General features: G+C 37.7%; 4 protein-coding genes and 1 non-coding gene across 9 annotated transcripts; 2 read left to right on the top strand and 3 right to left on the bottom strand.

The window, feature by feature from the left end:
- The first annotated feature begins 655 nt into the window (after positions 1-655).
- Positions 656-6,292, top strand: LOC117634614 (probable glutamate carboxypeptidase AMP1). Its single transcript, XM_034368789.1, has 10 exons — positions 656-1,706; positions 2,928-3,170; positions 3,497-3,649; positions 3,778-3,846; positions 3,943-4,030; positions 4,196-4,279; positions 4,400-4,488; positions 4,993-5,106; positions 5,642-5,776; positions 5,937-6,292. Exons 1-10 carry the CDS (start codon positions 756-758, stop codon positions 6,117-6,119), a joined length of 2,109 nt encoding a protein of 702 aa, XP_034224680.1. The 5' UTR covers positions 656-755; the 3' UTR covers positions 6,120-6,292.
- A 292-nt stretch (positions 6,293-6,584) lies between these two features.
- On the bottom strand, positions 6,585-6,657 carry TRNAR-CCU. Its single transcript has one exon. It is a non-coding gene; the product is annotated as a tRNA-Arg (tRNA).
- Positions 6,658-6,768: 111 nt separating this feature from the next.
- LOC117634916 lies at positions 6,769-9,379 on the top strand. Its single transcript, XM_034369199.1, has 7 exons — positions 6,769-7,121; positions 7,197-7,284; positions 7,362-7,432; positions 7,561-7,680; positions 7,795-7,907; positions 8,907-9,006; positions 9,221-9,379. The coding sequence occupies exons 1-7, from the start codon at positions 6,806-6,808 to the stop codon at positions 9,313-9,315; spliced, it is 903 nt and encodes a 300-aa protein (XP_034225090.1). The 5' UTR covers positions 6,769-6,805; the 3' UTR covers positions 9,316-9,379.
- Positions 9,380-11,477: 2,098 nt separating this feature from the next.
- On the bottom strand, positions 11,478-13,986 carry LOC117635363 (cyclin-L1-1-like). The gene is made up of 2 exons (XM_034369692.1): positions 13,014-13,986; positions 11,478-11,701 (listed from the first exon to the last, which is right to left on the bottom strand). The coding sequence occupies exons 1-2, from the start codon at positions 13,984-13,986 to the stop codon at positions 11,478-11,480; spliced, it is 1,197 nt and encodes a 398-aa protein (XP_034225583.1).
- A 1,525-nt stretch (positions 13,987-15,511) lies between these two features.
- On the bottom strand, positions 15,512-26,647 carry LOC117634835 (ubiquitin carboxyl-terminal hydrolase 12). 5 transcript variants are annotated; one of them, XM_034369085.1, is made up of 32 exons: positions 26,509-26,647; positions 26,215-26,281; positions 25,843-25,993; positions 25,579-25,736; positions 24,079-24,344; positions 23,760-23,978; positions 23,539-23,647; positions 23,329-23,444; positions 22,909-23,007; positions 22,259-22,368; positions 21,676-21,750; positions 21,126-21,204; positions 20,873-21,019; positions 20,691-20,771; positions 20,459-20,578; positions 20,180-20,302; positions 19,571-19,648; positions 19,366-19,454; positions 19,172-19,280; positions 18,930-18,998; positions 18,717-18,827; positions 18,487-18,542; positions 18,209-18,386; positions 18,007-18,108; positions 17,845-17,916; positions 17,603-17,668; positions 17,303-17,368; positions 16,995-17,081; positions 16,715-16,831; positions 16,515-16,589; positions 16,330-16,416; positions 15,512-16,119 (listed from the first exon to the last, which is right to left on the bottom strand). In XM_034369085.1, the coding sequence occupies exons 1-32, from the start codon at positions 26,536-26,538 to the stop codon at positions 16,078-16,080; spliced, it is 3,354 nt and encodes a 1,117-aa protein (XP_034224976.1). In that variant the 5' UTR covers positions 26,539-26,647; the 3' UTR covers positions 15,512-16,077. The 5 variants fall into 5 exon arrangements, with proteins under 5 accessions (XP_034224976.1, XP_034224978.1, XP_034224977.1 ...); XM_034369087.1 differs by having other exon boundaries at positions 25,843-25,990; XM_034369086.1 differs by having other exon boundaries at positions 26,215-26,278.
- Between the last annotated feature and the right edge of the window lie 1,293 nt (positions 26,648-27,940).

Below are 27,940 nucleotides of genomic sequence, written 5' to 3'. Positions count from 1 at the left end.
TTTGAAATAATTCCGGCTTGTATTAAAAAACATATTAAAATAGTTTGGAATATATTATCTACTTTTATTTATAAGACAAAACTCCCCATTGAACCAAAAATGGTTGATGATAAATGTTAGTGATCCACCCTTTTATTTTTTGTAAAAAGATTCTTAATCGTGTAATTTTTTTTTTTTTTTCAGTTATATTTGGAGGAAAGAGAGTCCGGAATTTTGATCTTGAGTGCCAAACAAGAGAAAAAAGGGAAGACTACAACCACTATGATAACCCCACTCGACCTTATAAACTTTTATTTTTTAAAGTTCATGTCAACCCAACAACATGAACATGTTCATGGAAAGGCACTAAGTATGCATAATCAAGAAGCTTATGGGTCAAAATATTAATTATTAGCACACAAACTCGAAGTTATGGTATAATAGTTTTGATTTAAGTAAATTCTATAAAATAAAAATAAAAACTCGCAAAAGAAATTCAGTTGATATTCCTGCACCCAAGTTTCTATTTTCATTTTCGAATTCTCTTTTTTAATATCGTTTGTAATTATAAAAAAAACAATTAAAAAGAAAGAAAAAAAGTAATTCCCACCGAAACGCTCGAACTTTTATAGTGTTTTTGTCAGTAGCAGCTCAGACTCAGTGCAAGTTCCTCAAATACCACCACCACCCTCCCCTCTGTTTCTCTTCCCCTCCTCCTCTCTCACCCATAACTCTCTGAACTAAAAAAATTTCTGTCTGTAGGAGTAAAAGTCAAAATGGGTCAACGTCTGCCCAATCCCACCACCCTCTTCACTTCAAAGCCCTCCGCAGCATGCACCTTCCTCTCTCTCCTCGTCATCTGCATTCTGGGCTTTTATACTCTGCATTACGTCCACCCTGCACCCTCCTCCTCAAATCCCCAAACTGCCCTCCGATTCCGCCGGATTTTCCTCTCCCACGCCACCAACGCCACCGTCGCCTCCTACCTCCGCGCCCTCACCCTGCACTCTCACCTCGCCGGAACCCCGCCCTCCCTCGACACCGCCCACTTCGTCCGGGCCCACTTCATGGGCCTGGGCCTCGACACCCGCTCGGCCCACTACAACTCCCTCCTCTCCTACCCACTCCGCTCCTCACTCTCCGCGCATTTTAGCAACGGCTCCCACGTGGACATCCCGTTGACCGAACCGGGTCTCTCCACCGAAAACGGTGTCGTCGGAGCCTACCACGCCTACTCCCCCTCCGGGTCAGCTCACGCTAAGGTGGTGTTCGCCAACCACGGCACGGACGAGGACTATCGTGCGCTGGCGGAGCTGGGGGTGAACGTTAGCGGGTGTGTAGTGCTGGTGAAGAGAGGCGGTGACTTGCCCAGAGGCGAAGCGGTTGGAAAGGCTGAGCAGAACGGTGCGCTGGCTGTGCTATTGTACACCGAGGGGCGTGATGGGTTTAAAAAGGGTTTTGAGAGGGGGCTTGTGAGAAGCGGCGCGGGGGACCCACTGACCCCTGGGTGGGCCGGGGTTGATGGAGCCGAGAGACTAGACCCGGAGGACCCTGAGGTTTTGAAGAGTTTCCCAAAAATTCCATCCGTGCCGCTGTCGGCGGAGGCAGCCGAGCTCCTTCTGGCGACGCTGGGCGGCTCTCCGGTGCCCAATCAATGGCGAGCGTCGCTGCCTGCCGGAGTCGGGGGTGTCGGGCCTGGCCCGACGGTGATGAACTTCACTTACCAGGTTGGTGCCAAATTTTTTTTTGTTGCATGGTTTTTAGTCAAATGTGGGGGAAAAAGTAGTGTTTTGGAAATTTTCTGTCTGGAATTGTGTTGATATAAAGCCTTGAATAGAATGTGTGTTCTTTGACTTTTGTGTGTTCTGTTATTTCTGTTTTGTTATCCAGACTGGCAGTTGTGTAAAAGTTGTAGTCAAAATTGGATGTGGGCACTGGGGAGGTATAGCTTCAGCTGTAAATTTGGGGTTTTGCTAGAAACAGTGTTGTGGAAAAGCTAGTAGAATTTGGTACCAACCTTGGAAGAATTATTGACTTGACTGAAATTTTAGTCAAATGTGGAAATATTTGCTTGGTTTGTCTGTATCTCAATTTGCAAACTTTTAGCTAAGAATTAGATAACTGGAAAGTTACAAAATTTTGACCTTATAAATTGCAGTAAATTTTTTTAGAATCATGATTTTTGTATACTAGTTGTGGGAATATCATTTTATGGGTGTTGCCACAGGAGAATTGCTTGACTGAGTCCATTGCCTGCATTTTTTCGGGTGTGGATCAGACAGAGGAACCTAATGGTTGTAATGTTTTTGGGCAGTATATTATACATGTGTTTTCTTCATTTCCCCAATATTTTGCGCATATGAACTTGTGTTACACCCAGACTCTCAATTCATAGTAAGCTCACCTATTTAAGGAAGCGAAGCCAAATGCTATTTTGTTCCTTCTGTCAACAGCATAAGAGAAGAATGCAGAGTAAGAAATGGCAAATAATTTGGTTGAATTAAATAAACGTTTAAATAAGATTGATGACATTTCCATAACTGTACAATATTGAGAATTTTGAGTGCCACAATGTTCATATTTATGTGGAAATTCGATACTCCTTTGCTGAGGAGTACACATGTTTCTTTCATTGTGCTTATGAGAGCTTATCTTTTAGTCTCTGTTAGAAAGCCTTTTGTTCTGTCACTTTGTGTTGCATCATCTACCATGTCATCGATATCTCCTTTCAATAAATGTCTTTCTGCGTTCTTTTATATTCTCCTCTTTTGCGTTTAAATAATTTGTTTATCTACCTATTAGAGTTTCTGAAAAAAATAATCCTAAAGAAATGAGGAGAAATTATTACAATTTAAACCTGTTCCCCTGATAACATTCTTCCCCACACCCTCTCTCCTTGTTTTTTTTTTTATTTTTTAAATCTTGTACTTTATGTGTCTTAATTTTAGGGGGAGAAAAAGGTGGTGGCAATTCATAATGTTTTTGCTGTCATAAGGGGAGCAGAGGAGCCTGACCGCTATGTGCTGCTTGGCAACCATAGAGATGCATGGACATATGGGGCTGTTGATCCCAATAGTGGAACTGCAGCGTTACTTGACATTGCTCGTAGATACGCTCTTTTGATGCGTTCGGGTTGGATTCCTAGGAGGACGATTATTCTCTGTAGTTGGGACGCGGAAGAGTTTGGAATGGTAGGTGATTCTTAATCATAATTGCCAGTTGATGTTAACCAGTGTTTTTGTGTGTTTGTGTTTTGGAAGAGAGGTGGCTGAATCCAGGCACCCATCCTTATTTTAAAAGAGACCCGTGGGTTGGTGACACAAGTGCAGTTGCAATTATTTTAGAGACTCCACTATGGATGCTCGAAGTAGTGCACTTGTTTTGTTTGTATATGCATGGAATAGATTAGTGTCTCTCTTTGTTTGTATTGACATAATACTAAATAATAGTTGTTCTATCTGAAAACTTCAATGTGTTGATCTCTCAAGTCTAAATTCATTATGTTCTATCCTTCCAGGTAGGATCTACTGAGTGGGTTGAACAAAACCTTGCTAATTTGGGCTCCAAAGCTGTTGCCTACATTAATGTAGACTGTGCAGTTCAAGGGCCAGGATTATTTGTTCGCGCGACTCCTCAGCTGGACAATCTTATTGTTGAGGTTACAAAGAAGGTAAACTAAATAATCATAGACAATGCCTACAATTATAAACAAATTATGGTCAGTTTCCATGGATGTGAGTCGGTGTTGACGCCTGTATTTGAGTAAATGTGCTTAACTTGTATTCAATCTGACTTCAGGTTAAAGATCCTGATTCAGAGGGTGCCACTGTATATGAAACGTGGATGGCTGCAAATAGAAGCATTGACGTAAGTGAACATCCACAACTCCCTTTCTTGCTCCATACTTTCAAGTATTATCTGCTATGACTGTTTTGGTGAGCATGTTCTGTCATGGATTTGCAGATCCAAAGACTTAGTGCACTGGATTCTGATTTTGCCCCATTTGTGCAACATGCAGGAGTTCCTTCCATTGATATGTACTATGGGAGAGGTACACCCTCTTATTTTCCATACTTCTGGATTGACAAATTTTTGGGCCAAAATTTAAGGGCTTACCAAATTGTATAAACATGTAGGTTTGCTTGTAAGTCGAGTGGCAAAGTTAAGTTTTCATGTTAATATTGCAGTAGTGTGATGAATCTTCATTCCTATTCAGATTTTCCCGTCTATCACACTGCTTTTGATGCCTATGACTGGATGGTAAACTTTGGAGATCCTTTGTTTCAGCGTCATGTGGCTGGTCAGCATACTATTCTCATTTGTCCACAAAAGTATTTGTTATCAGGTTTTTTATAATAGATTTGAAGACTTTTACTTTATTGTTGAAAGTTCAATGTTACTTCTCCTGTGGTTTTCTCAGTTGCTGGAATATGGGGACTTCTAGCCCTTCACCTGGCTGACGATTCAATTCTACCTTTCAATTTCCTCTCTTATGTGGATCAATTAAAGGTTTTAATCTTCTCCGAGTAGTGTTAAGAATTTTTTTTTTCTTAAATTTCTTCTTTATGTGAAATATGGATTGTTAACATTTTTCCTTACTGATTTTCTTTGGTGGAATTGGGAATTGCTAAAAATTTTAAGTTGAGTTTGGGCAGCTGAAATAAAAAATGTCTTTCAGATACAGCACAGTTTCTCTAAAGTAATTTATTGGATTTGAGTGTCAGATGAATCACTTATGACAAAGGCTTTCTCTTCTTAAAAATCAAAGTTTTGTTTTTGGTTCGAAAAAAGCAAAGTCAAATATTTGAAATAGGCACAAATTTAAGGTCTCGTGAATGCAAGGTAGAATGAGTAAAATTAAGATAGAAATGACGAAAGGTTTTTTTTTTTTTTTTTTTAAATTTATAAATAAGTGCTTGTGGTTGAATGATGGGCAGCCTAAGGTTCCTTTATGCATCTGGTTGGCCCTTTTGAACTTAATACTAACCCTATATCTTTTCGAATTGTGGGCAGCATTATAAAGATGTTTTGAGCAGCTTGTTGGATGGGAGTGTATCTCTACATCCTCTCACAACAGCAATTCAGGAATTTGCCTACGCCGCCAAAGAAGTTGAACATGAAGCGCAGGTGAAATCAGAAATTTACGCAAAACTCTTTGTTTTTTTATACTAGAGCCTTTCTTTGCTGTCAGTTAGTCAAAATTAATGGTCAAAGATTGATTAAAAAATAATTGAAAATTTTATTCATGTCAACGCAAAACATTCGAATTAGTTCTTTTTTTCTTTTTCTTTTTTTTCTGGTCAAGCATTCCAATCTGGTCATGCCAAGAGAAGCATTGAAAAGCTTTAAACACTTCCACAATAAGGTCTGGAACAACTAAGACAACCACAGCAATCGAATCAAACCCATGGGTATATTATTCCTTGTCTGGATAAAAGGGGAGTTAATGCAGTTCAATGACAATCAAATAGTACCAATTGGTCCATGCATATGGGCAATTGAGTCTTAGATTTTTTTGTTTAACTGCATATCTTTATGCAATTTTTGTTCACATTTTCTGGGAAAGAGAGTCAATTTTTATGCAGATATATCTCTGCATTGAAATTTTTTTTCCCTTCTTGGAAAACTCAGTGAAACTTATCCTTCTTGTTTTGAAGTGCAGAGGCTGAGAGATGTACAAAGTACAAGTGAGTTAGTATTGTTGAAGAAGCGGGCCCTGAATGATCGGCTGATGCTTGCCGAAAGAGGCTTCCTTGATTCAGATGGACTTGAAGGAAGACACTGGTTCAAGCATCTTGTAAGTACTTCTGTTTTCCTTGGTTCTATAAAGTTGATGGCCAATGATTACATATTGAATTGTAGTAGTAGTCTTGTCTTGTACGCGTCAGTAGGCCTTTGACATACAGAGGAGAGGTCATACAAGCACATTGCATAATTTTTCCCTCTTCTTCTTGTAGGTTTATGCGCCTTCTAGTGACCATGAAAGCGAACTACTCTTCTTTCCGGGAGTAGCAGATGCAATATTTCAAGCAAAGAGAATGAGTGGGATGGAAGGGCAGGCCAAAATTCAGCATGAGATTTGGAGAGTGGCCAGAGCCATTCAGAGGGCAGCCAGTTCTCTAAGAGGAGAAATTTTCTGATAAATGTATACAAAAAGAGAAGAAAACCTCAGAAACATCTCCGCCCTGACTTGTATGTATGAGAGCAATGAGTAGAAGAATAGATCTTTTTGCCCTGTAATGTAAACCTACAGTTTTTGTACACAGTAATAAAGTTATCTAAATGAAATTATGAAGCTTTTAAACTTTTACATGTAGAGATTTGAAGCTTTTTTCTTATAAATAGCAAGGGGGTTTGTAACTCAAGTAGTTAAGATCATCCTTGCACTCAAAGTCCTGTATTCGAATCCCCCTCTCTAACTATCGCGTTAATACAAAGAAAAGAAAGTGCGGCAAATAGGCACGAGAGAAAGTGTTATTGATTCCTAAATTGAACTAAAACCAAAAGGTATTTATTCTAAAACCAAAAAGGCAAAAAGTATTCTAAAACCAAAAAGGCAAAACGTATATTTTAAAAAAAAATTTGAAACAATTTGTAAAAAGGTTCGCGCCAGGTAGGGGTCGAACCTACGACCTTCTGCTTAGGAAACAGACGCTCTATCCACTGAGCTACAGGCGCTTGTTGTTCTACCTTCTTCCGTTAATTGCATATGTACACATTTGATAAGCTTCCCGCCTATTTAATTCGAAATTAACAAGCAGAAATTAGCAGGTTCTTCAGAACTTCAGAATTTGAGAGAGAGAGAGAGAGAGAGAGAGAGAGAGAGATGGAGGAATCTATACGGAGCTTGTGCAAGGGCGTAGCGTCCTTCTGCAACCACCTCCAGAGAAGCTGCGACGCCCTAAAAACCTCAGTCGACCGCCGCGCAATCCCTCTCGATACGGCGTCGTCCACCTTCCTGCAATCCCTCAACCGCCGCGTCTCTGCCGCCAGCACCCAGCTCAACCTCCTCGAAACGATGTCGTTCGAAACCGTCTCCTTCGAGGAGCTCCTGGGCCACTGCACCGAGGTCTACAAGGACAACCAAACCCGCCTCCTCCACCTCCAACGTCGTCTCTCTCCTTCGTCCGCTTACGATCCCGGTACTCATTTTCTCGCCGGCCAAACACGCCCTTATATTTATTCGTAATTGTTGACTAATTCTGATTTTGACGTAGAAATTGAGATCGATGATCATGAAACGACGCCGGTTGATCCAGAGGACGGATTCGATCCACGTATCAGTGATGAAGAAGACGAGTCTTTGTATCCTTATTAAAGAAATGAAAATTGGAATTGAAATTGAATTTGCATTTGTGTTTTCTTAGTGAGCTTTTGCTTAGATTGGACGAGTCTTTGAGTTTAAAGAAGCTTGGACTTTCGGATGCTTCCCTTGCCACTTTAGCATTTCAAGGTGAGAAATTGAAATGAAACCCTAAGTCTTTGTTTGTCTGTGATTTCGTGTTCACAAAAATGCTGGAAATTTTCTTGCTTGTTTTCTAGCTGCTATGCAATTCACTTCTGTCGCTTACTCTCTTGCAGCTAATGCTAGAAATGAGGATCCAGATATATCTTTGCATGAGTTTAAGTCCTTTAAGGGGTCATATGATCATTCTACGGATACCTCGGGAGCATCTGGAGATGGATTGCTCTCTGATTTTGGTATGTAACTTCGTCTTTATAGGTCCATTTTGTTAGAGACCCATCACTTTAGTTGTGAACAAAATCAAATGATTGCCCATATTGGTATTGGCATTCTGTGTGAAATAAATGCAGGGGAAGGTGAGGATAAACCAAAGCTAGCTCAAGTTCCTTTGCCTCTTGTAAATGTATCTAGGGATGATTATGAGAGTCTTCCTTCCTACATGAAAAGCCTAGCACCTTGGGAGGTATGGAATTTCTACCTCAGGTTTCTTGTAGTTGAATTTATGTCTTCAAGTTTTTCATACTTTAGTGCAATATAATGCTTCAATCACCTGCATCATGAAAAAGGGAACTGCTCCTGTACCTGTATTTTGGAATCATATGGTGAAATTATAGCCAGTATTATCTAACAATTGAGAATGGATTAAATTAAGTTAATAACGAAAAGACAAAAGGAGAGCAGAGATAGTTGCTTAATGAATTTATACCATTCTGATAGCTCTAAGATGAACAATTTTGGATATTGAATTGTACAATTTTGCTTAATTGAGAATGGATATTGAATTGTACAATTTTGGCTTATGATACTGACTAATGTAATGATGAACATTCCGAGTTAGTTGTGCTAGACCTTTGAGAATGATAACCCCAAAATTTTACATTATGACAAGCCCAAAGGTAAAAGACCAGAAAAGAAAGCGCAGTTTCGTCATTGTTCATCTTCTGGTGTAGAAACATAATTTGAAGATGTTGCATAGCAGATTTAACCATAGTTCATGGATTTCTCGTCTAAATAGCAATTTCCTTGCACATGGATATGCTGTATCTTTAAAGCTAATTGATAGAGTTAAAATGGCTTTTCAAATTTGTATAAACCCTATAAAATGAACCAAGATGCGAAGTTTATGAATATGCATAATGCATTGTTTAGCCTGAATGATTTTGATATAGTGGCATTATAATTTATATGTAACATAAAAATAATGCTGGCAAATTGTCTCTGGTTTCATAGAAACCAAAAACAAAAAATGGTGCTTAGAAAACTTACGAAGTTCAATTTTTTACTCTATACTCATCAAAATATCACAGTTTGCTTTATAGTTTATCACCCAGAGAACAAATGAACTGATTGCTATATGATATCCGAGCATAATTTTGATTTTGTGATGTCGATTTAGTTGCTCACGGTGATTTCGATTTCTGAAGTTTTTGTGTGTTGTACTTGTACTGAACTCGACGTTAAGGACCTGCTTGCTGCTGTTGAGAAAATTAATTCAGGCCTGAAAGGAAAAGCAAAGGGAAGTAGTTTCTTCCACCAAGATGAAATTTCATCCTTGGGTTTGGGTAAGTGATTCTTTAAACTCTGCCTAAACTTTTGTTTGATTCAATATAGGCTGCTGACAGCTATGCTTGCTTGTTGGCGTATGTAAAACTCTCACTCGAAATCTCTTAACCGTCAAAATTTTCGACAAATAGCTTGTGATGGGTAAAATTATTTATTTATTTATAGATGTCAATTTCCAAGACCTGATTTTGGTGATATTTTTGTTGATAATAGGGCCTAAAGCGAGATCTTATTTGCTGCTGCTTGTACGCATGAATCGATTAGTTGTTGAGACTGTAGATGGTTTAATATCATACAGAGTTTTGTAAGGAATTGGCTCATTGATATGTACTCTTTTTTATTATTATTATTATTATTATTATTATTATTATTGTTATTATTATTATTATTATTATTATTATTATTATTATTATTAATTGCAATGTGTATATTTGTTTTCTTTTTCTTGTACTCAATAGTTAAAATGATTATTATTTAAAAAAAGTAAAGAGAAAAAAAAAACAGAGAACAAAATCAAAGCAAATGGAAGAAAACGAAACCCTGCACCTGGGCCTTTTCCTCATTCGATATGGAGGCCAAAATACATACATTTGAAAGGGTAAAAACTAAAACTGTTCTAGAAAACCATGTACTTATAATCATTTCGTGGTTCAAAAACCATACTTACATCTGATATCAATTAAAGAATAAACTAGACAATAAGAAACGTGTTCTCCGAGAAATCAGAAGGCTCGGCACTTCCTGGAGCTGGTCAGAAACTTGTTCTTTGTCGAAACCCGACCTCGTCCGGGTTTAGACGGCAAAGGCAAGCTCTTGATGTCGAGAACTTGAATTTTCTTTCGCTTGTTTTGGAACTCTTGATAGCCTTGGCGAAGCTTTTGAACACTAGTCTCCAACTTCTCTTCATCATCCCAATCTTGCCGATGATGAACATCATGATCAGTAGATTTTGTGAGCCCCTTAGGGTTTTGTTGGCTCTCCGAAAAATCAGAAGGCTCTGGGCACTTCCTCGAACTGATCAACGGCTTGTTCTCGCTCAAAACCTGGCCTCGCGGAGACTTAGACGGCAAAGGCAAGTTCTTGACGTCAAGAAGTTGAATTTTCTTTCTCTTGTTTTGGAACTCTTGATAGCCTTGGTGAAGCTTTCGCTTGCTATTCTCCAACTTCTCTTCGTCATCCCAGTCTTGCCGTTGATGATGAGCATCAGATTTTGTTGGCCCCGTAGGGTTTTGTTGACAAGAAGGTGGAGGTGGTGCGCTTAGCATCAAGCGGAGGGTCTCCAAATCCTTGCCCTTGCCGAAATTGCCGTAACATGGTGGTTTCTTGGGCTTCTGGAGAATTGCCAAGTTGCGATCATCAAGTTTGACGTCGTCGAACAAGTTGGAGGGATCGAAAGTCGTGGTTTCACTTTCAAGGTCGTAGAGGGGAAGGCAAGCGAGTGCACCAAAGTCGTCATCGTCGTCAACAGGAACCTCTCGCTGGCATTGCTCTTCCTTCAAAGCCTTCATCTTGTCTGAAAGAGAAAGTAGCTAGTGAAGTGAAGGGTCTCTCGATCGTTTGAAAGAGAAAAGATTATGGCGAATTTTGGAAACCCTAAATCACAGTAGCTAGTGTTTACAAAAGGCTGAGGCTACATATGTATTTATAGTTTTCTGTTTCCTAATCTCGTTGGGAAAACTAATATTTTATTTAAATTAATTCTATTGCCACACCCTCGCCAAACGCAAATGGGCCCACTCGTGTGTTTCTTTTTGTTGCGGAAGTTGGAGTTATTTAGAAACTCTCTTTTATTACCCCAAACAATTACATACAATTATTTTCCTCTTATCAAGTTATTATTATTATTTTTTTGCCATGTTTCTTTTTTGTCGAGCCAACCCAAATGAAAAATCAATGCACGTCTAATTTCACTTGAGTGTTACTACTTTCATTTGTTACAACTAAACCAGGTATTACTATTTCTAATAATTACATGTCCTATGAAAATTCGTTTTCATATATATATATATATAGGGAAATATTATCTTACTAAATAGTTCAAATAGAAAGAAAAAATATATAAATATATTTATATAATCAGGGGAGGCTCTGAGCACAAGTAAGCAAAGGCGGCAACCTAGAGCCTCCAAACTCACAGGGCTTCCCGTTTTTATATATATCTAGTACGATACTATATATAAAATTATACATAAAAATTTTGTTAGGCCAAATTATTCAATCCAAAATTAAGAAAAGTTCAGCTTGAAAAAGGCCCACTTATTCATTAAATTCATAGTCTAAGCCAATTAACTTAGTTGAATAAAATGAAGAAATTAAACACATTGGAAAATTAATCTTGAAGAATTTTTTGGTTTTTTCTCCAAGTGTACCAAAGAAAGGCGCATGATAATTCACCACAAAAAAAAAAAGAAGGTGAAAACCGTCACCAAATAATGGTGACAGTTGCCACTTTTTTTTTGTAGTGATTTTATCATTTTGATATCTTTGCAGTCAACTCTCTCAGCAGCTTAGCTGCTACCATTCCAGTCATCCCATGCGGGTTGAATTCAACGACATCTGCAGCAACAATGTCGCCTTGGAGGCTGTGGAGTATGTTGAGAACATCACGGAAGGAAAGACCCCAAGGCTCAATGTGTGACACTCCGGGAGCAAATGCAAGATCAAGGCAATCTACATCTATCAAGATGTACCCTTCTGTCAAACACAAATTTCTTAAGAGTTACTCTCAGTACTCTTATAAGTACATGCATACGTATACACACAAAGATACACATGGGACATGGACGGAGGGAGGGAAGGAAACAGAGAGAGGGAGAAGAGAGACCAGGTTTTCCGAACAAATGACAATCTCTTGAAAAGGTTCGCATTTCATACAGCACACTCGTATTAACTAAGATTTCATCTATATTTTAGAAATATCAAATGCTTATCCAACTCATTGGCCACCGCCAGCAAAGCTGTAAATTAAATTTTGTAGCGAATAATTCCAGGTATAGAAAATTACCATCCACTCCCCCGTAAAATAAAAAAATTTAACAACTGACCTCAAGTCAAGTACCTTTTTTTTTTCTTTTTTTCTTTTTTTCTTTTTTCTTTTTTCTTTTAAGGTTACATTGAAAGAAAAGAAACTGTGGAGTCTTGATCTTGAGTGATAAATTAATTAAAAACTCTCAAATATAAACATTTTTTAACAGAGTAAAGGCTACATATATGAAGGTAACAGAGGTACTATGAGGAATCCTTTGCCATAAATGCAATGACTAAGGGTCCTTTCCACCATTTTTCACAAACCCTATACAACTTAGACACTCGGTAAAACATTATTCCCACAAATTGGCAGGAGTATCTCCAACAAAGTGGTAACTTCTAACTGGTTTCCTCTTTCATAGAAGTTGAAAACTTCAGTAAAGAAAGGTAATTCTGAGGTTTTAGTTTGACACCTTCTGCAATTCAACGAATGAAGTACTTTTCTCTCTTTTGAAAAGTAACCCTATGATATAAGCTTTTTGAGAAATTGGCCAAATGCCATCTCCACTGAATTTAACATTTTATTCCTTTTTATTAAGAAAACCTAATCCTAGTAGGAATATAAATCCTATTCCTACTAAGACTCTTGTAGTTAAGAAGACTAGGAGTAGGAAGATTGGTTATTAGCAATGAAGAAGTTAAGGTAAAATTTCTTTATTACTTTTCAACAAATTAGTAATTACAACCAAATATGAACTTGTACTACTAATCCTAATCCAAATATAATATGCATCCCTAAATAGGAAACTAATAAAACTGAACAAACCTTAAAATACCAGAATATGAGGCCCGATCCTCGTATTCTTTAATAAAGAATTAATCATGCATATCCATAACTAGTCTCCAAGTATACAAGCCCAAAGTATTTTCAGTTCCGTTAAAGTTTAGAAGAAAAAGAGAGATGCCTTGATGATCAGTTCAAGCGTAGGAATGATGTCTATGGAGATCCTCATCCCGTAGGAGGAATTGTGATAGTCACGATCTCTGTGATGTCTTGATTTCTCCAAATGCCCCCTAATCTTCTGCTGCTCTATCCTCATGCTTCTGTATCTGTCTCTGTCTCTCTCCTTCTCCCTCTCCTTGCTTTTATCGTCAATAGCTGATGGGCTATTTTCCTTTGGAATTGGTTCTTGAGAGATTGAATTCCATGACTTGTTAGTAAAAGAAGAATCTCCTCCATCCTTACAGACTGGTATGTAGTTTTCTTTAGGAAGGCTGTACAGATGAGCTAACACCCTACAAACTTGGTCAATCCCTGATTTCTCAGCATCAAATGCCTTCCACCATGGCGGATTCTCAGGAAGGGGAACTCGAAACCTCCGAGCAGCAGCGTAAACTACACCACAAGCAACAACTTCACTCTTGAATCGCACACACAATGTCGTACGCAGACTGTCATTTGCTAGATTCCAGGCTTCTTGTGTTAATTCCCGCGGTGTGGGTGTCTCCAGAGTGGCAAGATAATTTGATATAAACTTATGAGGATGCTCAACATGACAAACGAAACCCATCTCCTTTAAAATATGTCTTTCTGCTCTACTCAACTCCGTCTTCAAGTCCAAATATTTCTTTGAGTTCAAGTCCAAAGGCTCAATGGCTAGCTTGTTCTCCCTCCAACATTCCATCCTGTGGAAAACAATGATAACCTGCCTGGCTTTTTTAGGGCATTCCTCCTCCAGTTTTGATGCAAGCCACAAACAGCTAGCAGCAACTTTCTTGACGTTGAAACCTGCAAACGACTTCTTACAATAGAATCGGTGAAACAGAACCTGACCAGTGGCCATAACTGATTGAGGTAATTTGAGCAAAATTCCGCTTTCTTGGATTAACTCACAGCCATAGATTCTGAGCATGGTCTCCGTGGCCTCATCTATGCCGTCCTTTCTCGACGGCGAGTTGTGCAATTGCTCATCGGTCAGATAGAAGGTGTCTAAAATCGCCCTGTATATCATTGTATAGCTTCTCCCTTCTTTCTTGGCTCTTTTCTTTTTTTAGTTTTGCTTTGCTTTCATTCATAGTATAATTTAAATAATTATTAGTCCGAATAGGATTAGGATTGCTAATTAACTACTAACTAGTCTTAGTAGGAATAGGATTTAATTATTAATTAAATTAAACTCTTGTATTCAGTTTGTATCAACGTCCTCCGTCATTCGAGAATTCAGTCTATAGATTTTGGATTGCCCTAGAAGAAGTCGATTATATTCCTTCTAGTTCCAACTTCTTGTCAAAGGTGCACCTACCTACCCTACCTTCATACCTTCATAATTCAATTCAAAATGGACGTAAGAGCTGCTGTTGATGCTGCTGAGGAAGCTAAGGCTACGACTATTCATAAGGACTTAATGGACAAGGCTAAGGACCTTGAGGAGCTCCAACAAAAAATTCTAGGCTATATTAAGGAATTGGACTCGGAGGTGGAGAGGGTGGGCGTGGGCAACACTAGTCGTAGTTTTTCAAAACAATATCTTGAAATCATCACACACGACTTGAATTCGACAAAGTAATACCTTAATATCATCACAAACTTTTTGAATGCGACAAGGGAACAAATCGCCACTCATCATGACTACTACGGCTGCCGCCGCCACTGCCGGTGACTCCGGAGGAGGAGGAGGACTCTTCTTCTACTTGTAGCAAGCAGAACTAGTACTGCTGGGCTGGAGATGGGCTCTGATTGTTCAGTTTTAGTAGTTTCCTATTTAGAAATGCAGATCCTTCATATTTGTATTTGGATTAGGAGGATTAGTTGTACAAGTCTTCTTATTTGGTTGTAATTCCTTACTAATTTCTTGTTGAAACTTGAAACTACTAAAGAAATTTTACCTTAACTTGTTCATTGCTAAAATAGTGCCTCTAGACAGTTTCCATTATTTCATCAGCATGCGAACATAACTTCGCATAAAAAAAAAAAATTCAACCAGGTAGACATTGAGGTTTCTTTCTCCACAAATTACAATGGTGGTAGAGAAAGAACCAATTTCAGGTTCCAATATATGGATAGAGCATGAACCCTGGTCTTGCATAAAACAAGATAACCGAGTTTTATTAGTAAAAAAGGAAAGACGACAATAAACAAAGCTGTCAATGCCAAACCAATTGTTTTTTTTTTTTTTTTTTTTTGTTGTTGTCGAAAAGGTACTTCATTAACGGCCTAAAGGTAAGGAAAAAAGCCCAAACAACAAACATTGAGGCAGCCAGCCAAAGGAAGGAATACCAAAGCAAACTAGCCATCCAGATCCCGCCGCCACAGGACGAGGGAGTAAGGGAAATGGTCAAACCAATTGTTAAGAAGGTAACAAATTTAGGTAGAGTTTTCAATTACATTGCTTATTAATATTTTTACTTAAATTCGATACACCATTTCTTTATATTTATTTGAGAACTGAAATGCTAAATCATAAGCTCTCCCATAGATGAACCGGAAAAAGGCCCGATAAACACAAACATCAGACAAAAAAAAAAAAATACCCATACTGATCCAATCATATATCTTATAAAATCCGAAAGCCATAATTGTGGGCCAGCCAAACCTTGCTAATACAGACTCATTTCCATAGGTTTTGTTAATTCTTTCACTCGTCTTGCACCAAATTACGATAAAATTAATTGAACATGAAGAAAAATAATATTACGGAACAATCCTAAATGCAGCCGACTGTACCCGATATACATGCCCTCAAAATCTCCTTATGTACTGCTAAATTACAATGGAGCTGGTATAAGGAAAGCAACCAACCTCTCAAACCAAGGAGGTGCCTTCAATACGGAGTAAAAAACAAACAAAAAGAACAGAGCAGAACTCAAGCAGGGAGTAATAATCTTACTACACATCCAGGAGATGATCCTCCCATTCCCCCACCCACATGAATGAATAATTGAGCTCACAATACAATAACTGAATCCTACCCGAAGCACCTACATGTGAGCTTCGTTCTTTGGATGTGCCACTCGTTCGCATCGTGCCTATTTCTGGACTGCCTCTGTGGCAGGGAAGGATGCTTAGTACAAGCTGATGCACCACTCGAGGATCATCGGTCTTATTAGTTGTATATTTTAACTGGCTTCTCATATGCGTGACGGTTCTGCAAAAACATTTTGAGGTGAATCAATAGTAAGAAATGGGAGGCATCCATTTTTTATACACCCTATTCTAGCATGAGCATGTGAAGTTTGTATGATGTGAGTAGCTTTGTCTTCCCCTCCCTTTTCTTTTTGCAAACTTCATAATTTGGAAAACCCTGATAATATGGTTCTATTCAGTGCATTGGACGCCATTAAGTATTTAAACTCACTTGATTTGCGGCATAAGCTCTCTTAGGAGCATTATCCGAGTGCTCCAACCCAAGGTACTGCTCCCAAGCACCATAAACATCTCTTCTCTATAGAAAACAAAGCCAAAATATTGGAATTAAAGAACCCGCACACGCAATACACAAAACCACAGTTCATATTTAACCTCATTAGACCAAAGACATACCTGAAATCGGCTGGAAACAATATCAGAATCCTGCAAGTACTCTGGACGACCGAGTGACAAGAATGCAAACTTCCACTACACAAACAAAAGGGAATCAGATGAGGAAGAAGAGTAAAAAAAAAAAAAACCATTAATTATAGCCATAGAACACTCTTTCCCTCTAGTGACCTTCAAATAGATACAAGGTGTGTGTCAAGTACCTTTGAAAACTCATCATCGGGGACCTGTAATTTCTTTTGTACACGTACTTTAACTTCAGCTAAAGTTTCACCTTCATGGATGACCAAGAAGAAAGGTTCCCCGAAATTTTGTACTTGCTGTTGAAGAAAAAATCATCACCAAGAAATAAGAATCACAAGTATTTGGGTGAAATCTTCCAACATCATTAATTGAAACAGAATGAAATAGTTCATTTTTAAAAAGCAAATCTCTATTAAAATTTGTCAAATTCTCATCTACATTCATAAAAGATTCCAATACCATCTGGTTCTGTGCAGTGTCCTTTGTAAAGTGGTAAACATGAATCAAGCGATCATGGACAGCCAAGTTTTTCTCTTCTTCTGGAATCTGATAAACAGAAATAAAAACCAGTCAGCTTAAAAAATAACAGTGACATGAACCAATCCAGTCCAGTCCTATACAAGATAAGCAAAGCTAATTCAAAAGGGAAAAGTAGATTACAAATCTTGCCAATAAACTAGATTCTTAGTCTGAAAATGTTCAATCGCATAAAAGAAGAATCTCTTCAAATAAAACTAAATAAAGAAAAAGGGGGGAAAGGAACTTGCCTCCTCAGCGCGCAAAGTCCAGTACTGGTCATTTATGTTCTCAATCTTTTCAGTGTGTGGGAAGATCTGAAAAAATAAGGAATTATTAGCGCTCACTACTCCTTTGATTAAAACAAATAAATTATAAAGGAGAAAGAAAAAACCCCCCAACACAATTGGAGATCCATACGGAAAACATGCAAAAATATCATTCGTAATCAACAGTACAAATGGTGCTAGGTCCAAGCATATCACTTCTGGGGAAAATATGACCCAGAAAAAGAGCTAACATCCTGATACATCTGACATACAAGTAGTTACCTTGTAGATCTTGTGATAGAAAACCTCGAGCAGTCTGAGTTCTGCATTTGGATGAGACAGCTCTACCTGTTACAGGTACACCATACATAGAGTGAAATCCATTATAGCTTTATCAGCAACTTCAAAAGGAGGGGATAATCTTATCAAGCATTCAGGGACATCTCACATGGTTGGCGAAAATTTCAATATGGACATTCATGGATAGTAAATAAATGAAAAACCACAATAAAGAGAAACCTTACCTTTGTTTTAAGTACATTAATCACATCGCCAACAGTGCTCTGTTTTGGCAATCTAATATTGTGAATCACCACCTGTAAACAAATTACACAAGATTAGTATACACAGAATAGGATAAGCATGCTCCATAAACAGGAAATACTGGCCAAATATTTCACACGGACCTCATCTTTTGTAGCATGATGAAAAGCAACTTTCAGGTTTTTTAGGCCTTGCAATTCTGGAAGAGGGATGTCCAAGACCTCATAATACAAAATATCAGAGCTCTGTGAAAGGGAATGACAAACACAATTAGCAGCCACAATACATGATGTTTATGAGAGTGAGAATTAAATAACAGAAGCCGTTCAATGCAATACCACTTACTTGATTGTAATGGACTAGCATATCTGTTAAATGCTCTACTCCCCGATATTTGATTGGTTGGGGCTTAGGTTGTTGAGAATAGCAGTTATGAGCGGTGAGTCTGATTTTAGTAGGATCTTCCAAACCAATTTGGCGAGCCACCTTCTCCACCACATCATCATAAGTGTGTAGCTTTGACCTAGAAAACAACAAGAATAAAACAGTTTTAGCACTGAATAACACAACAATGATGGACAGCCCAACTATGAGGGGCAATGGTTCCAGACAGAAGTGCTTACAATTCTAAACTAAAATCCTCCTCCTTCGGTTTCTCCAAAGAACGGAAATGAACAATCTGCAAAGCATCAAATCATTCCATATGGTTAGAATTAACATTCAACACAATAAAGCTATAAGAAAATACTGCAAAGGTAAAAGTAGCTGCAAAAGCAATGCTAACTGTTATGATGCAATAATTGAATAATGCCATCTAAACTAAAAACCAAACAAAAGTTTCCGCAGCCTGTACCTGGCGATTGTGTACATATTCCAAAAATGAAGGAACATCAGGATATTTACATTCTTCTTCACTTTCAAGTGGAGTAGATTTCTGAAAGCAAATGATGTCTCCATCTTCAATCTGGAAAAGGAAAGCATCAGACAGTTAACTAGCAATGTACTTGTAAAAGCATCAAAACATTAATGATGTCCTCTTGCAAGCATGCAACATAGCAATGTTTACCTGACTTAATCGAAATGAGGTCCTCTTGTCAAGGTGTTCGCACATGATACAAGGCTCAAACTTTATTTCCTGAATGTAGCACAAAAACACATATCAACTGTGGCTTAAGATATATTAAATCTTGCTTAAGAATGCTATACCAAAGGATGCATCAAATATTAAAAATGCAGATACACAATACATATATGTATATATGTAGGGTATGAAACAGCTGATGCCCAAAAAATGAATGTGAAACAAACCTCATAAAGTTCAATTTCTTCATCGGGGCCAAAACCAGCCAATTGATTTAATTTTGCCAAAATATCTACTGGCTTACTAGAACTCTTCACAAATAGCCTACCGACAAAACTGGTAACACACAAGACACTTAGATCAGCAAACATGAATAAAGTTAAAAGAAAATATTCAGCTCAGCAAATAGAGCCTTAGGTACCGTAGTTCTCGTTTCTCAGGTTCATAAAGCTTAAAGAACAGCAGGATATCTTCCTTGGTTTTGTCGGGCAGAGGAATAGGGCGTAGATCCTGAAGTAATTACAGGAGCAATAAATTGTAATATATGATCCCTTTCATGCAGCAATTGGAACAGCAATAAGCCTCAAACCACAGGTTATAACAACCATAGAGTAAGAATGGATTACCGGCCCAAACTCTACTTCCAAAAACAGCTTCAGCTCTGCATTGTGTGTTTTATTTGATACCTCTCTCAAGTGTCCGACCTGAAAAACGCAACCAGTCATCATTAGCTTACATAAGGTACATAGACCAAGCTCTTCTTGGCACAGCTGTGCAATTCGAAACATTATTAATCATTTCAAAATCTGAGATCAAAGGGTTACCACTGGCCAACACAATTTTTTCTCCATAGTGGAATAATTTCATTTTAAAATGCCACGGAGCTGTTTCCCATGAATGCATGTACACGAGAGAGAGAGAGAGAGAGAGAGAGAGAGAGAGAGAGAGAGATGTATAGCAGAAGAACTCCCCTGGTCCCCAAACAATATCGAAAGTAGAATGACTATCTGAATTCGTTCATTAAGCACTTCTTCTCAAAGAAATTGGCAGTTATAATCATCAATCTTATAATGATATACTCGAACATTCCAGTGTCAGGAAACATTCTCCATCAAAACCAGGTGGGCAAATAGCAAAAGTGCAGAGATAAAGCAGAAAGGCTAGGACCAGGGCCTCCAGGTTTATGCTTGTAAATTTGAAACTCCTTTAAAAAGTAACAAGGGTGAAGTACATACTGATTGTAGTTCTTCTTGATGTGTCAATGGTCGATTGGGGCGATATGTGTGGTTTTGTCTCTTAGCCCAAATCCAGAAGCGCTGAAATTGCACTGGTATACCAAACTCTTTTGCAACCTCCTCCTGTGAGAATAATTTGAAATTTGAAATTCTCATAATAATAAAACTGAATTCAGAATCTGTTGCACTAAAAATCACCAATCTTCTTCCATAACCCCAAAAGTAGGGAAAAGAAAAAGGAAGATATAAATGCATAAAAGTCAGCTTGTAGAGATGTACCTTGAAAAGATTAAATGGTGTCTGTTTCTGAATACGGAAACTACGAACTTTGTCATGGTCCACAAGATCAAAATATATATCCCTTCCAATTTGTTCTGCCAGGTCCTCATCTCGAGCAACCTAAACATACCAATAAATTGCCTCTAACATAATTTTTTGATGTACACCAAATACCTGTACAAGCACTTCTGAACAAGCAATGGTGATAACAGGGACGGACAAGAGTCTTTACCTTAATAATCGTATAGAGGTGTGCTTGTGCCTTATATCTCCTTTTGTCTTCTTTTTCTTCTTGTTCTTTCTTCAACCTTATCTGAAATGAAACAAATGTCAGTCCCATCTCTTACTTGGACACTTTAATGCAGAACTTACACTTGATATAAACATTAACTAGATATAAAAACAAGTATTTACCCGTAAGTGTTCAGCTATGTCTTTCTCATCAACGTTACATATTATTTTGTCCTTATCACTGTCCCGTATATACACAAGCATGTATGCATTCGAGTATTTTGTAAATTTGAAAGGAGTATTATTGAAGCCAGGATTGGTCTGTGGCAACTGTAAGAAATAGAAGACAACAAAAGGTCAGTTCACAATTAACCCACGTTTAAAACGTTAAGGATGATTGGACAGTTGGGATAAAGCCAAAAAACAAAGAATTTACCTCTTCCTCACCACCATATTGCTCTTCTAATGCCCTCTTCACATCCTCTTTTGTCACACGTTCATCATCAAACTTGTACCTAAAACAAGGGAGGACAAATTAAATCGAAATTACATCAACCGACAGATAATCAACGTATATGAAAATGCATGAACAAAAACACTCAAAGCCATGCATAACACTCCAAATAAACACCAGAGTAAAACTCGAAAACACATTACTCAAAATTACCAACCAACATTTCTGCCCAAAAACTGAAAAACCATAACCCAGTAATCATGTAACCTTTGAGATAGAAAGATGAAAATCCTTCACAATTTCTCATAATCAAATGTAGATAACAAAATTTGTGCTTTCTTTACAGTTTACAATCAGGCAACCAAAAAACCAGAGGTTGTGGTGAGAAACATGGATGTAAACCTAACTCATAAGAGAAGGCAAGGAAAAAAATAGCATTATGAGTGGTCAGTGTGTGTGGACACTCGTGTCTTTCTGTGGGCAAGAGACTGTACAAACAATCATAAAAAGAATTGACTATGCAGGTACATACCACTGGTCAGAGAGGGTTGGCCTGATAAAAGCATAGTAATGTCCGCCGTGCACCCCACCACTATGAACCAAGACACTGCAACAGTAAATAAACATTATAACTAAGTAATTCCAAAGGAAAGATAATGAATCTACACACCACATGAAAAAACAGACTTGAGAAACCGTCTTACGTATCTTTCATTAGGAATTTTCATACTATTATTAGGGTTGAGCACAACCAAATGATATATAAAACCTGAACCATTCAGGATCCAACCCAATCAACTAGGGTAGACAGGCACCATCCCTCAATAGTCACAGGCATGAAGAAACTTTGATAAAGAAGGGGATTCCAAAATATCATCAATGGTCATACATAAGATAGAAAGTTATATAACACAACTCAACGTCAAGGAAAAAAGGTGATCCATCCACTGTGTACATCATATGCAAAGCAGAGGCAAATTTCTATGATTATGTTACACTCAGCAAGGGACCGCCTTCCACATGGAGCATGCAAGGTCTAGAAAGTATATTTCATTGAAATAAATTGCCAAATTTAGGAAACAGATTCACTATATGATATCATAGACAATGGATACCTATGAAGAGTGTAGAGGTTGCGGACACTCTTATCTGAGTCAGGTGATAGATATTTGCCATTCTCCCTATCAAGGTCAAGTTGAAGAGGAAATTCATAGCGATCATTTATCTGCCACAAACAAATAATACAACATTTTTACCATGATAATGAATTCACTTTCCATTTAAGAAATACCATTATCGCACACAGCAAACGAATAAAAAGGTAAAAACAAATTTGATTAGTTATATAATTTCAAATAAAAATAATTCACTAGATTGAGAAGATTCAACTAAAAGGGGAAAAAAATAAAGTACACACTGCAGTTTTTAATAATAAAGGAAAAAAGAATTCCTATATGTTAATATAGTAACATAGAAAGGTTTTTGTCCTTCTTTCAGCATGCAGTCCTAAAACCAAAAAAAAAAATTTTAAAAAATTTAATTGAAGCAATTAGGTAAACACAAGTCCTTGACCTGGAGTTATAAGAATTTGAAGAAACATACTTTACATGCTACAGTTTTAAGTTCGACTCAGAAGCTTTACTTTAGTAGTAAAACATTACAGTACATCTTACAGGTCAACTCGAGTAAATGCTGAGCACATGATGGAACCAAGTGATAAAGCATAGTAGAAACTGAAGCAGGAAAATTGAATTCCAATACAAACCTTAACCATTGTATCTCGCATAAAATCATATTCAAATCGCTTTAACTGAAGTTGAAGAACGGGAGGGAAGTCAATAAACAGGACACCTTTCTTAGCATCCTGGAATAAACATCAGTTCCAAAAATGCCTTGAGAAAATTATTCAAAAATTTTCATAATCAAAGAAATATACATAAGAACACTCGCTTCAGCAAGTGATTTAATGGAAGGATGAAAACTAAGGACAGAATCCATAAAAAATTACACAACATAACATGCCCAAAGCCACGCACAAATGCCTTGAGAACCACATATTCAAAATCTCACTGACAAAGTAAATAAATCCAAAAACACTAGTTTTGGAAAATGATATATCGACACAGCTTCATATCAGAATTTACAGTGCAAATGCAAAGTTGCCAATAGAAGTTCAATAATTAACCTGCAAACCATGTTCTTCAGCATGGTATTTATTGTCACCCTCAAGACGCTCAACTTCCACATACTTGTCAAAAGAAGCATAAACATCCCGACAGCCTTTGACATCAAGCTGGAGGTCTGCAAGGAAATAAATAGGAACCAGTGGCATGCACTGACATTCACAAAATATTTCCAACTCTTAACAACTGAAATTTGTGCAAGAAATACATACCATAAAATGATTCTTTTCTTGTAGATTTGTAATCCACATTTATGCATTCAATGTAATTCATGTGATGTCCTTCAAATAACTGCTGTATTGTACCCTCCACAACAGTTCCCTATACCCACAGAACAATGATAAAAATGATAATTAAACAACAAATACACTCATAGACCCAAAATTGATAACTTCGTTCATCCAAAAAAAAATAATTTGAAAACTTCCTATACCTTCATTTTATCTTCAAGCTTTTCACAAAGAACTCTATTAAGTTCCTGCACGTCATGTTGCATAAAGGAATCATATGTATCCCATCCAAAAGACTTGGTCAATTCTTTTGTTGCAACACTGCTGTCATTGTATTGAAGCTTATAGAATAAACTTTGTAGTGCCAAAGGGATGCTTCCTGAAGGCATGTCATTCTCAGTTGTTGGCATATGATACACAGCCTGATAAGTAAGTCCACAATTGAGATAACTCTTTTCATATAAAACCCACAAGACAATTCATTTTGAGCTCATGATGAAAACAAAAGATCATGTAAACGACCTTTCTGAAGTAAGGTATATGGTACAAAGTCTGGAGTAGAGAATTCATATAGCATGTTGCTCCCTGATTCTTGAGCCCAACATAACCAGTTTCCTTTTTTGAGTCATACGACCAGTAATCAAGAACCTTACGGACAGCAACCTCAGCTTCAACGACGACTGTATCATTCACCAGATACCCCCTACTAGGGTCATAAAGATCACCGAGCGGCATGAATGATGTGAATCCCCAGTCACTTTCTCTTGCATTGAACTGGTGTTGTGTATCTGCAACATGATACAAGTATCAAGAATAATGGAATATATACACACACACTAGTAATGGCAAAACAAATGTCTATGACATAATTAAAGTTTATTAAGCTCTCGAACACATCAACAAAATACAATTTATTACCATATATGTACTTCACATCTCCAATTTTAACAAGGTCACTAGACCCAATTCACGCTGATCTATTAATAAATAAATATCCTTGATTTAGTGTGTTCTGCCTCTTTATTAATTAGAATTCAATCTGCCCATAATCTTTTAATTGCACAGAGTTTCGGAAAAAATTCTACCTTTTTTCCAGTTTTAGTGTTAATCTCCAATTGACCTCTAGATCCTTGTAAAAGGACTAACATATTATTTTTCAATCAATTCCTTGACCACATACATTTCAAATGCACGCAGGCTGTGGTGACATTTAATGGCCAGTGAGATGAGATAACCGTTAAGATCTGTCATCTTATTTCTTTCTTTAACCGATTGCCCCTGTTCTGGATGGAAACTAATGTTGTGTGTTTTTTACTTTGCCCCATGGCTTAATGGTTTCCTCTCAAGCACAAGCAAAACAATAACATATCACGTTAACAGATGAAAAATATAGGTGACGATAATTTCCAAATTTTAATCTAGTACATGCTAGGTAAGAACAGATAATGAAGAATTAATTAAAGTGTTGTATGAATCTTTAACAGAACTTGGGTTACTCTATTTGAACCGAAGAATTTGCACAGTTTGCCCCTTTCAATTATTTGTTAGTGACCAACGTTTATGTCCCTAATTGTTCTTTTCTCTTTTCAAACTTGAGAAATTCAAACTAAGAAAAAAGCTACCAAGGGCAGATGGTCAGGCCATGGTGCTGCCAGCGTCGGCCAAGGTGTTAGAGAGAAAGGGGGTAGAAGAGTTTGTTTTTATTTTTTGTTTTAAATTTTAACGAGTAAAAGTTGGAATTAAAAGCTTACCAAAAAAAAAAAACACTCAGGTTATTACTTAGCAATTCATTGTGTACAAAATGAAATCACCCAAGAACTGTGAAGTTGAAAGCCAATACGTCCACTCCACGAAAAAGAAGTTCTAATTGAAACCCTTAACTACAAATTACTACTGAATGACAGCGAAGCAAAAGCTCTCGAATGAGGAAAAAAAAAAGAAAAAAAGGAAAAGGAAAGCGACAACCTAGCAAATGCACAAACTTAAATGCAAAAAGGAAATAAGACTAATAACGAAATATACCCTTTCTTATTGAGTACTTGTTATGGATCTGATTAACTACAGCCAAGCTGAAGTGCGCATATCTACTCCACCCATATGGCAATGTCCCGGAATCCGCCACATCCAAATACATTGACAAGTAGTCCACATTGTTTCCCTTGGGAAATATTAGTATCCGCCTGACAAAACAAACCAAAGCAATTAATCGAATCACTAAGATACCAAATAAGCCAACTTGCGGGACGTAAATCAGTTTTTGACAATTGATTGACAAGGGAAAAATACCATTTATAGCCGCCAACAATAAACATGTCAGAGTAGTGCTTCTTGGTGTTCAACCTAGCAAAGTTCTCAATAGTCCAAGTGAATTTCATGGTTGGAGGATCCTCCACTGGCTGACTTTCAACTGTACTAGCAGCCGGCTCCACTTGGGCTACTACCAACACACCAAATACCGTAAATTTCAAAACAACAAAACGAAAACCCTAAAGAAAATGCAATCACTTGAACTCTAATCACACATCATGATACCAAACTCACACAAAAATCAATTCTTTCAGATCAATTATGCAACATTTAAAGCTCTAAAACCACGCTGTAAACACAAACTTATGAATTTCAAACAGTGAATCATCGAAAAATTGATAAAAATGAAACCTTCCATGGGCTGAGGGCCTTCGACCAAATCCGAGTGCGGCACAAGCATCTCTTCGTCCTCTTGCTGCTGGAAAAGGAAACAAAATCAGAGCTCTGATCGAGCAAAACCTAACCCTATCCTACTGAATCATAACCCTAGCAAATCAATCACTGCAAGTAGTGAATTTTCAAAAATTCAAGTCAATTCGAAAACACCGGATGCCACTAGGAACCCTAGTCGATCAGAAACAAAGAACCGAGCCGAAATTCAATGGAAAACGACAGTGGAAACGTTGATGAGAAGTTGGTACGTACATCTAACGGTGCAGGAGTCATCATAGTCATTGATGGCGAGCAATGAGCCGTCCGATCGACAAATCTGAGAGACAAATGGAAACAGTGAAAGATAGAGAGGCAGAGAGAGAGAGAGAGAGAGAGAGAGAGAGAGAGAAGCGGGGCTTCGTTTTGCAAAGGAGGGGGCACTCCCGAAAGAAACTGGCTCCGAGACAAGCCGCTGAGTGCAACTTCAGGGAGGGGCAGACTGGGGATTTCACGAAAACGAGAGGGCAATATGGGAAATGGAGGATGGCGTGCGGTGGGCTTTTGTGAGTCGTGAGATCTTGAGCGTGTGAGAGGACCAGTGGGAGGTCGACAGCTATGGTGGATGGGTTGGGTTGGGTGGGGCCACACCAAAATAGCTGACGTGGCGGCCTCAGGAGGTCACGTGCGTGTGCACAGGCCATGACGGTATGTGATCCTTCCTCGTACACTGGTACTGCTTTTTTTATTTTTTATTTTATAAAGTGGTTTGTTTATCAAAAATTAGAGTTCGAGCACTATTCTCATTATTTGACTGAAAATAAGCAAATAAAATAATAAATAAACAATTGTTTGAACATTGCTAATAAAATGATGTGTAATAGATTAGTTGTGTTTACGTTGGATATAAACTGTTTAGTATGTAGTTGTTGTGTTTGTCTTGTAATTGTGTTAACCTGCCTAATTCGAAAACGACATAAACTAACATGCTAAATCATTGTGTTTTCATGACGTATTTACCAATCGTTTTAAACATATTTTAGTTTTTTTTATGAAGTTTTTATGTTATACATGCTTCCAAGTTTAGTTTTAGTGAGAATTAGGTAAGGTTGTAATTATTTTAGGTAATAGAACGAGTTATGTATGTAATCTCGTGTTATGCATGTAAGATCGTGTTACGTTTGTTTTTTGAGACTCTCAAGTAAAAGTGGCGTGTTTGTGATGGCCTTAATCGTGTTCGCTTATGCCATGGACACAATTCACTAACATGATATCCATTTTAATACTCAATATGATACTCCACATTCCAAGCATATCCTTCAATCAACAAATACAATTTATTTCTTGAAAACAGTTGCACAACAATTTTTACTTTAAACACCCAAAAACTTTTAGACTTGGGGACCTAAAATGGAAGAACATGTCTCACAGTGTCACTCATGGCGAGTGGTCACCAAATTAGGACAAACCAATTTGTGGTGTAGAGTATGGGAGAAGGAGAATTCATCGAAAGGATCAGGATGGAGAAAGAAATTCACTATTACAGACAGATTTGTAATGAGATTATCAAAATTGTTGATTTGTTCAGCACATGTAGATTTTATTTAACGAATACAAACGATAGTCTAAACTATAAGAGGAATAGAGGTACCATGAGGGTTCGAACTTGAGACCACTGATTTGCAAGTCAATGCCATTTTCCACCCCG

Source organism: Prunus dulcis, chromosome 7 (genome assembly GCF_902201215.1).
Source record: "Prunus dulcis chromosome 7, ALMONDv2, whole genome shotgun sequence".
In the NCBI taxonomy this organism is placed as follows: Eukaryota; Viridiplantae; Streptophyta; class Magnoliopsida; order Rosales; family Rosaceae; genus Prunus; species Prunus dulcis.
Note: the sequence above shows the minus strand (reverse complement) of the source record. Positions and strands in the feature narration are given on the sequence as shown.

Excerpts from the sequence above, each read along its gene's own strand:
- LOC117635363 (XM_034369692.1), bottom strand. The coding sequence starts at position 13,986 with ATGATATACAGGGCGATTTTAGACACCTTCTATCTGACCGATGAGCAA. Across the intron at positions 11,702-13,013 it reads ATCAAGACATCACAGAGATC|AAGGGTACATCTTGATAGAT; the intron begins GTGACTATCACA and ends TGTGTTTGACAG.
- LOC117634614 (XM_034368789.1), top strand. The coding sequence starts at position 756 with ATGGGTCAACGTCTGCCCAATCCCACCACCCTCTTCACTTCAAAGCCC. Across the intron at positions 3,650-3,777 it reads TTGTTGAGGTTACAAAGAAG|GTTAAAGATCCTGATTCAGA; the intron begins GTAAACTAAATA and ends ATCTGACTTCAG. Across the intron at positions 4,280-4,399 it reads GTTTCAGCGTCATGTGGCTG|TTGCTGGAATATGGGGACTT; the intron begins GTCAGCATACTA and ends TGGTTTTCTCAG.
- LOC117634916 (XM_034369199.1), top strand. The coding sequence starts at position 6,806 with ATGGAGGAATCTATACGGAGCTTGTGCAAGGGCGTAGCGTCCTTCTGC. Across the intron at positions 7,122-7,196 it reads TTCGTCCGCTTACGATCCCG|AAATTGAGATCGATGATCAT; the intron begins GTACTCATTTTC and ends ATTTTGACGTAG. Across the intron at positions 7,433-7,560 it reads TGCCACTTTAGCATTTCAAG|CTAATGCTAGAAATGAGGAT; the intron begins GTGAGAAATTGA and ends ACTCTCTTGCAG.
- LOC117634835 (XM_034369085.1), bottom strand. The coding sequence starts at position 26,538 with ATGACTATGATGACTCCTGCACCGTTAGAT. Across the intron at positions 19,455-19,570 it reads TGGAAGTAGAGTTTGGGCCG|GATCTACGCCCTATTCCTCT; the intron begins GTAATCCATTCT and ends TAATTACTTCAG. Across the intron at positions 18,543-18,716 it reads AATATGTACACAATCGCCAG|ATTGTTCATTTCCGTTCTTT; the intron begins GTACAGGCTGCG and ends GATGCTTTGCAG.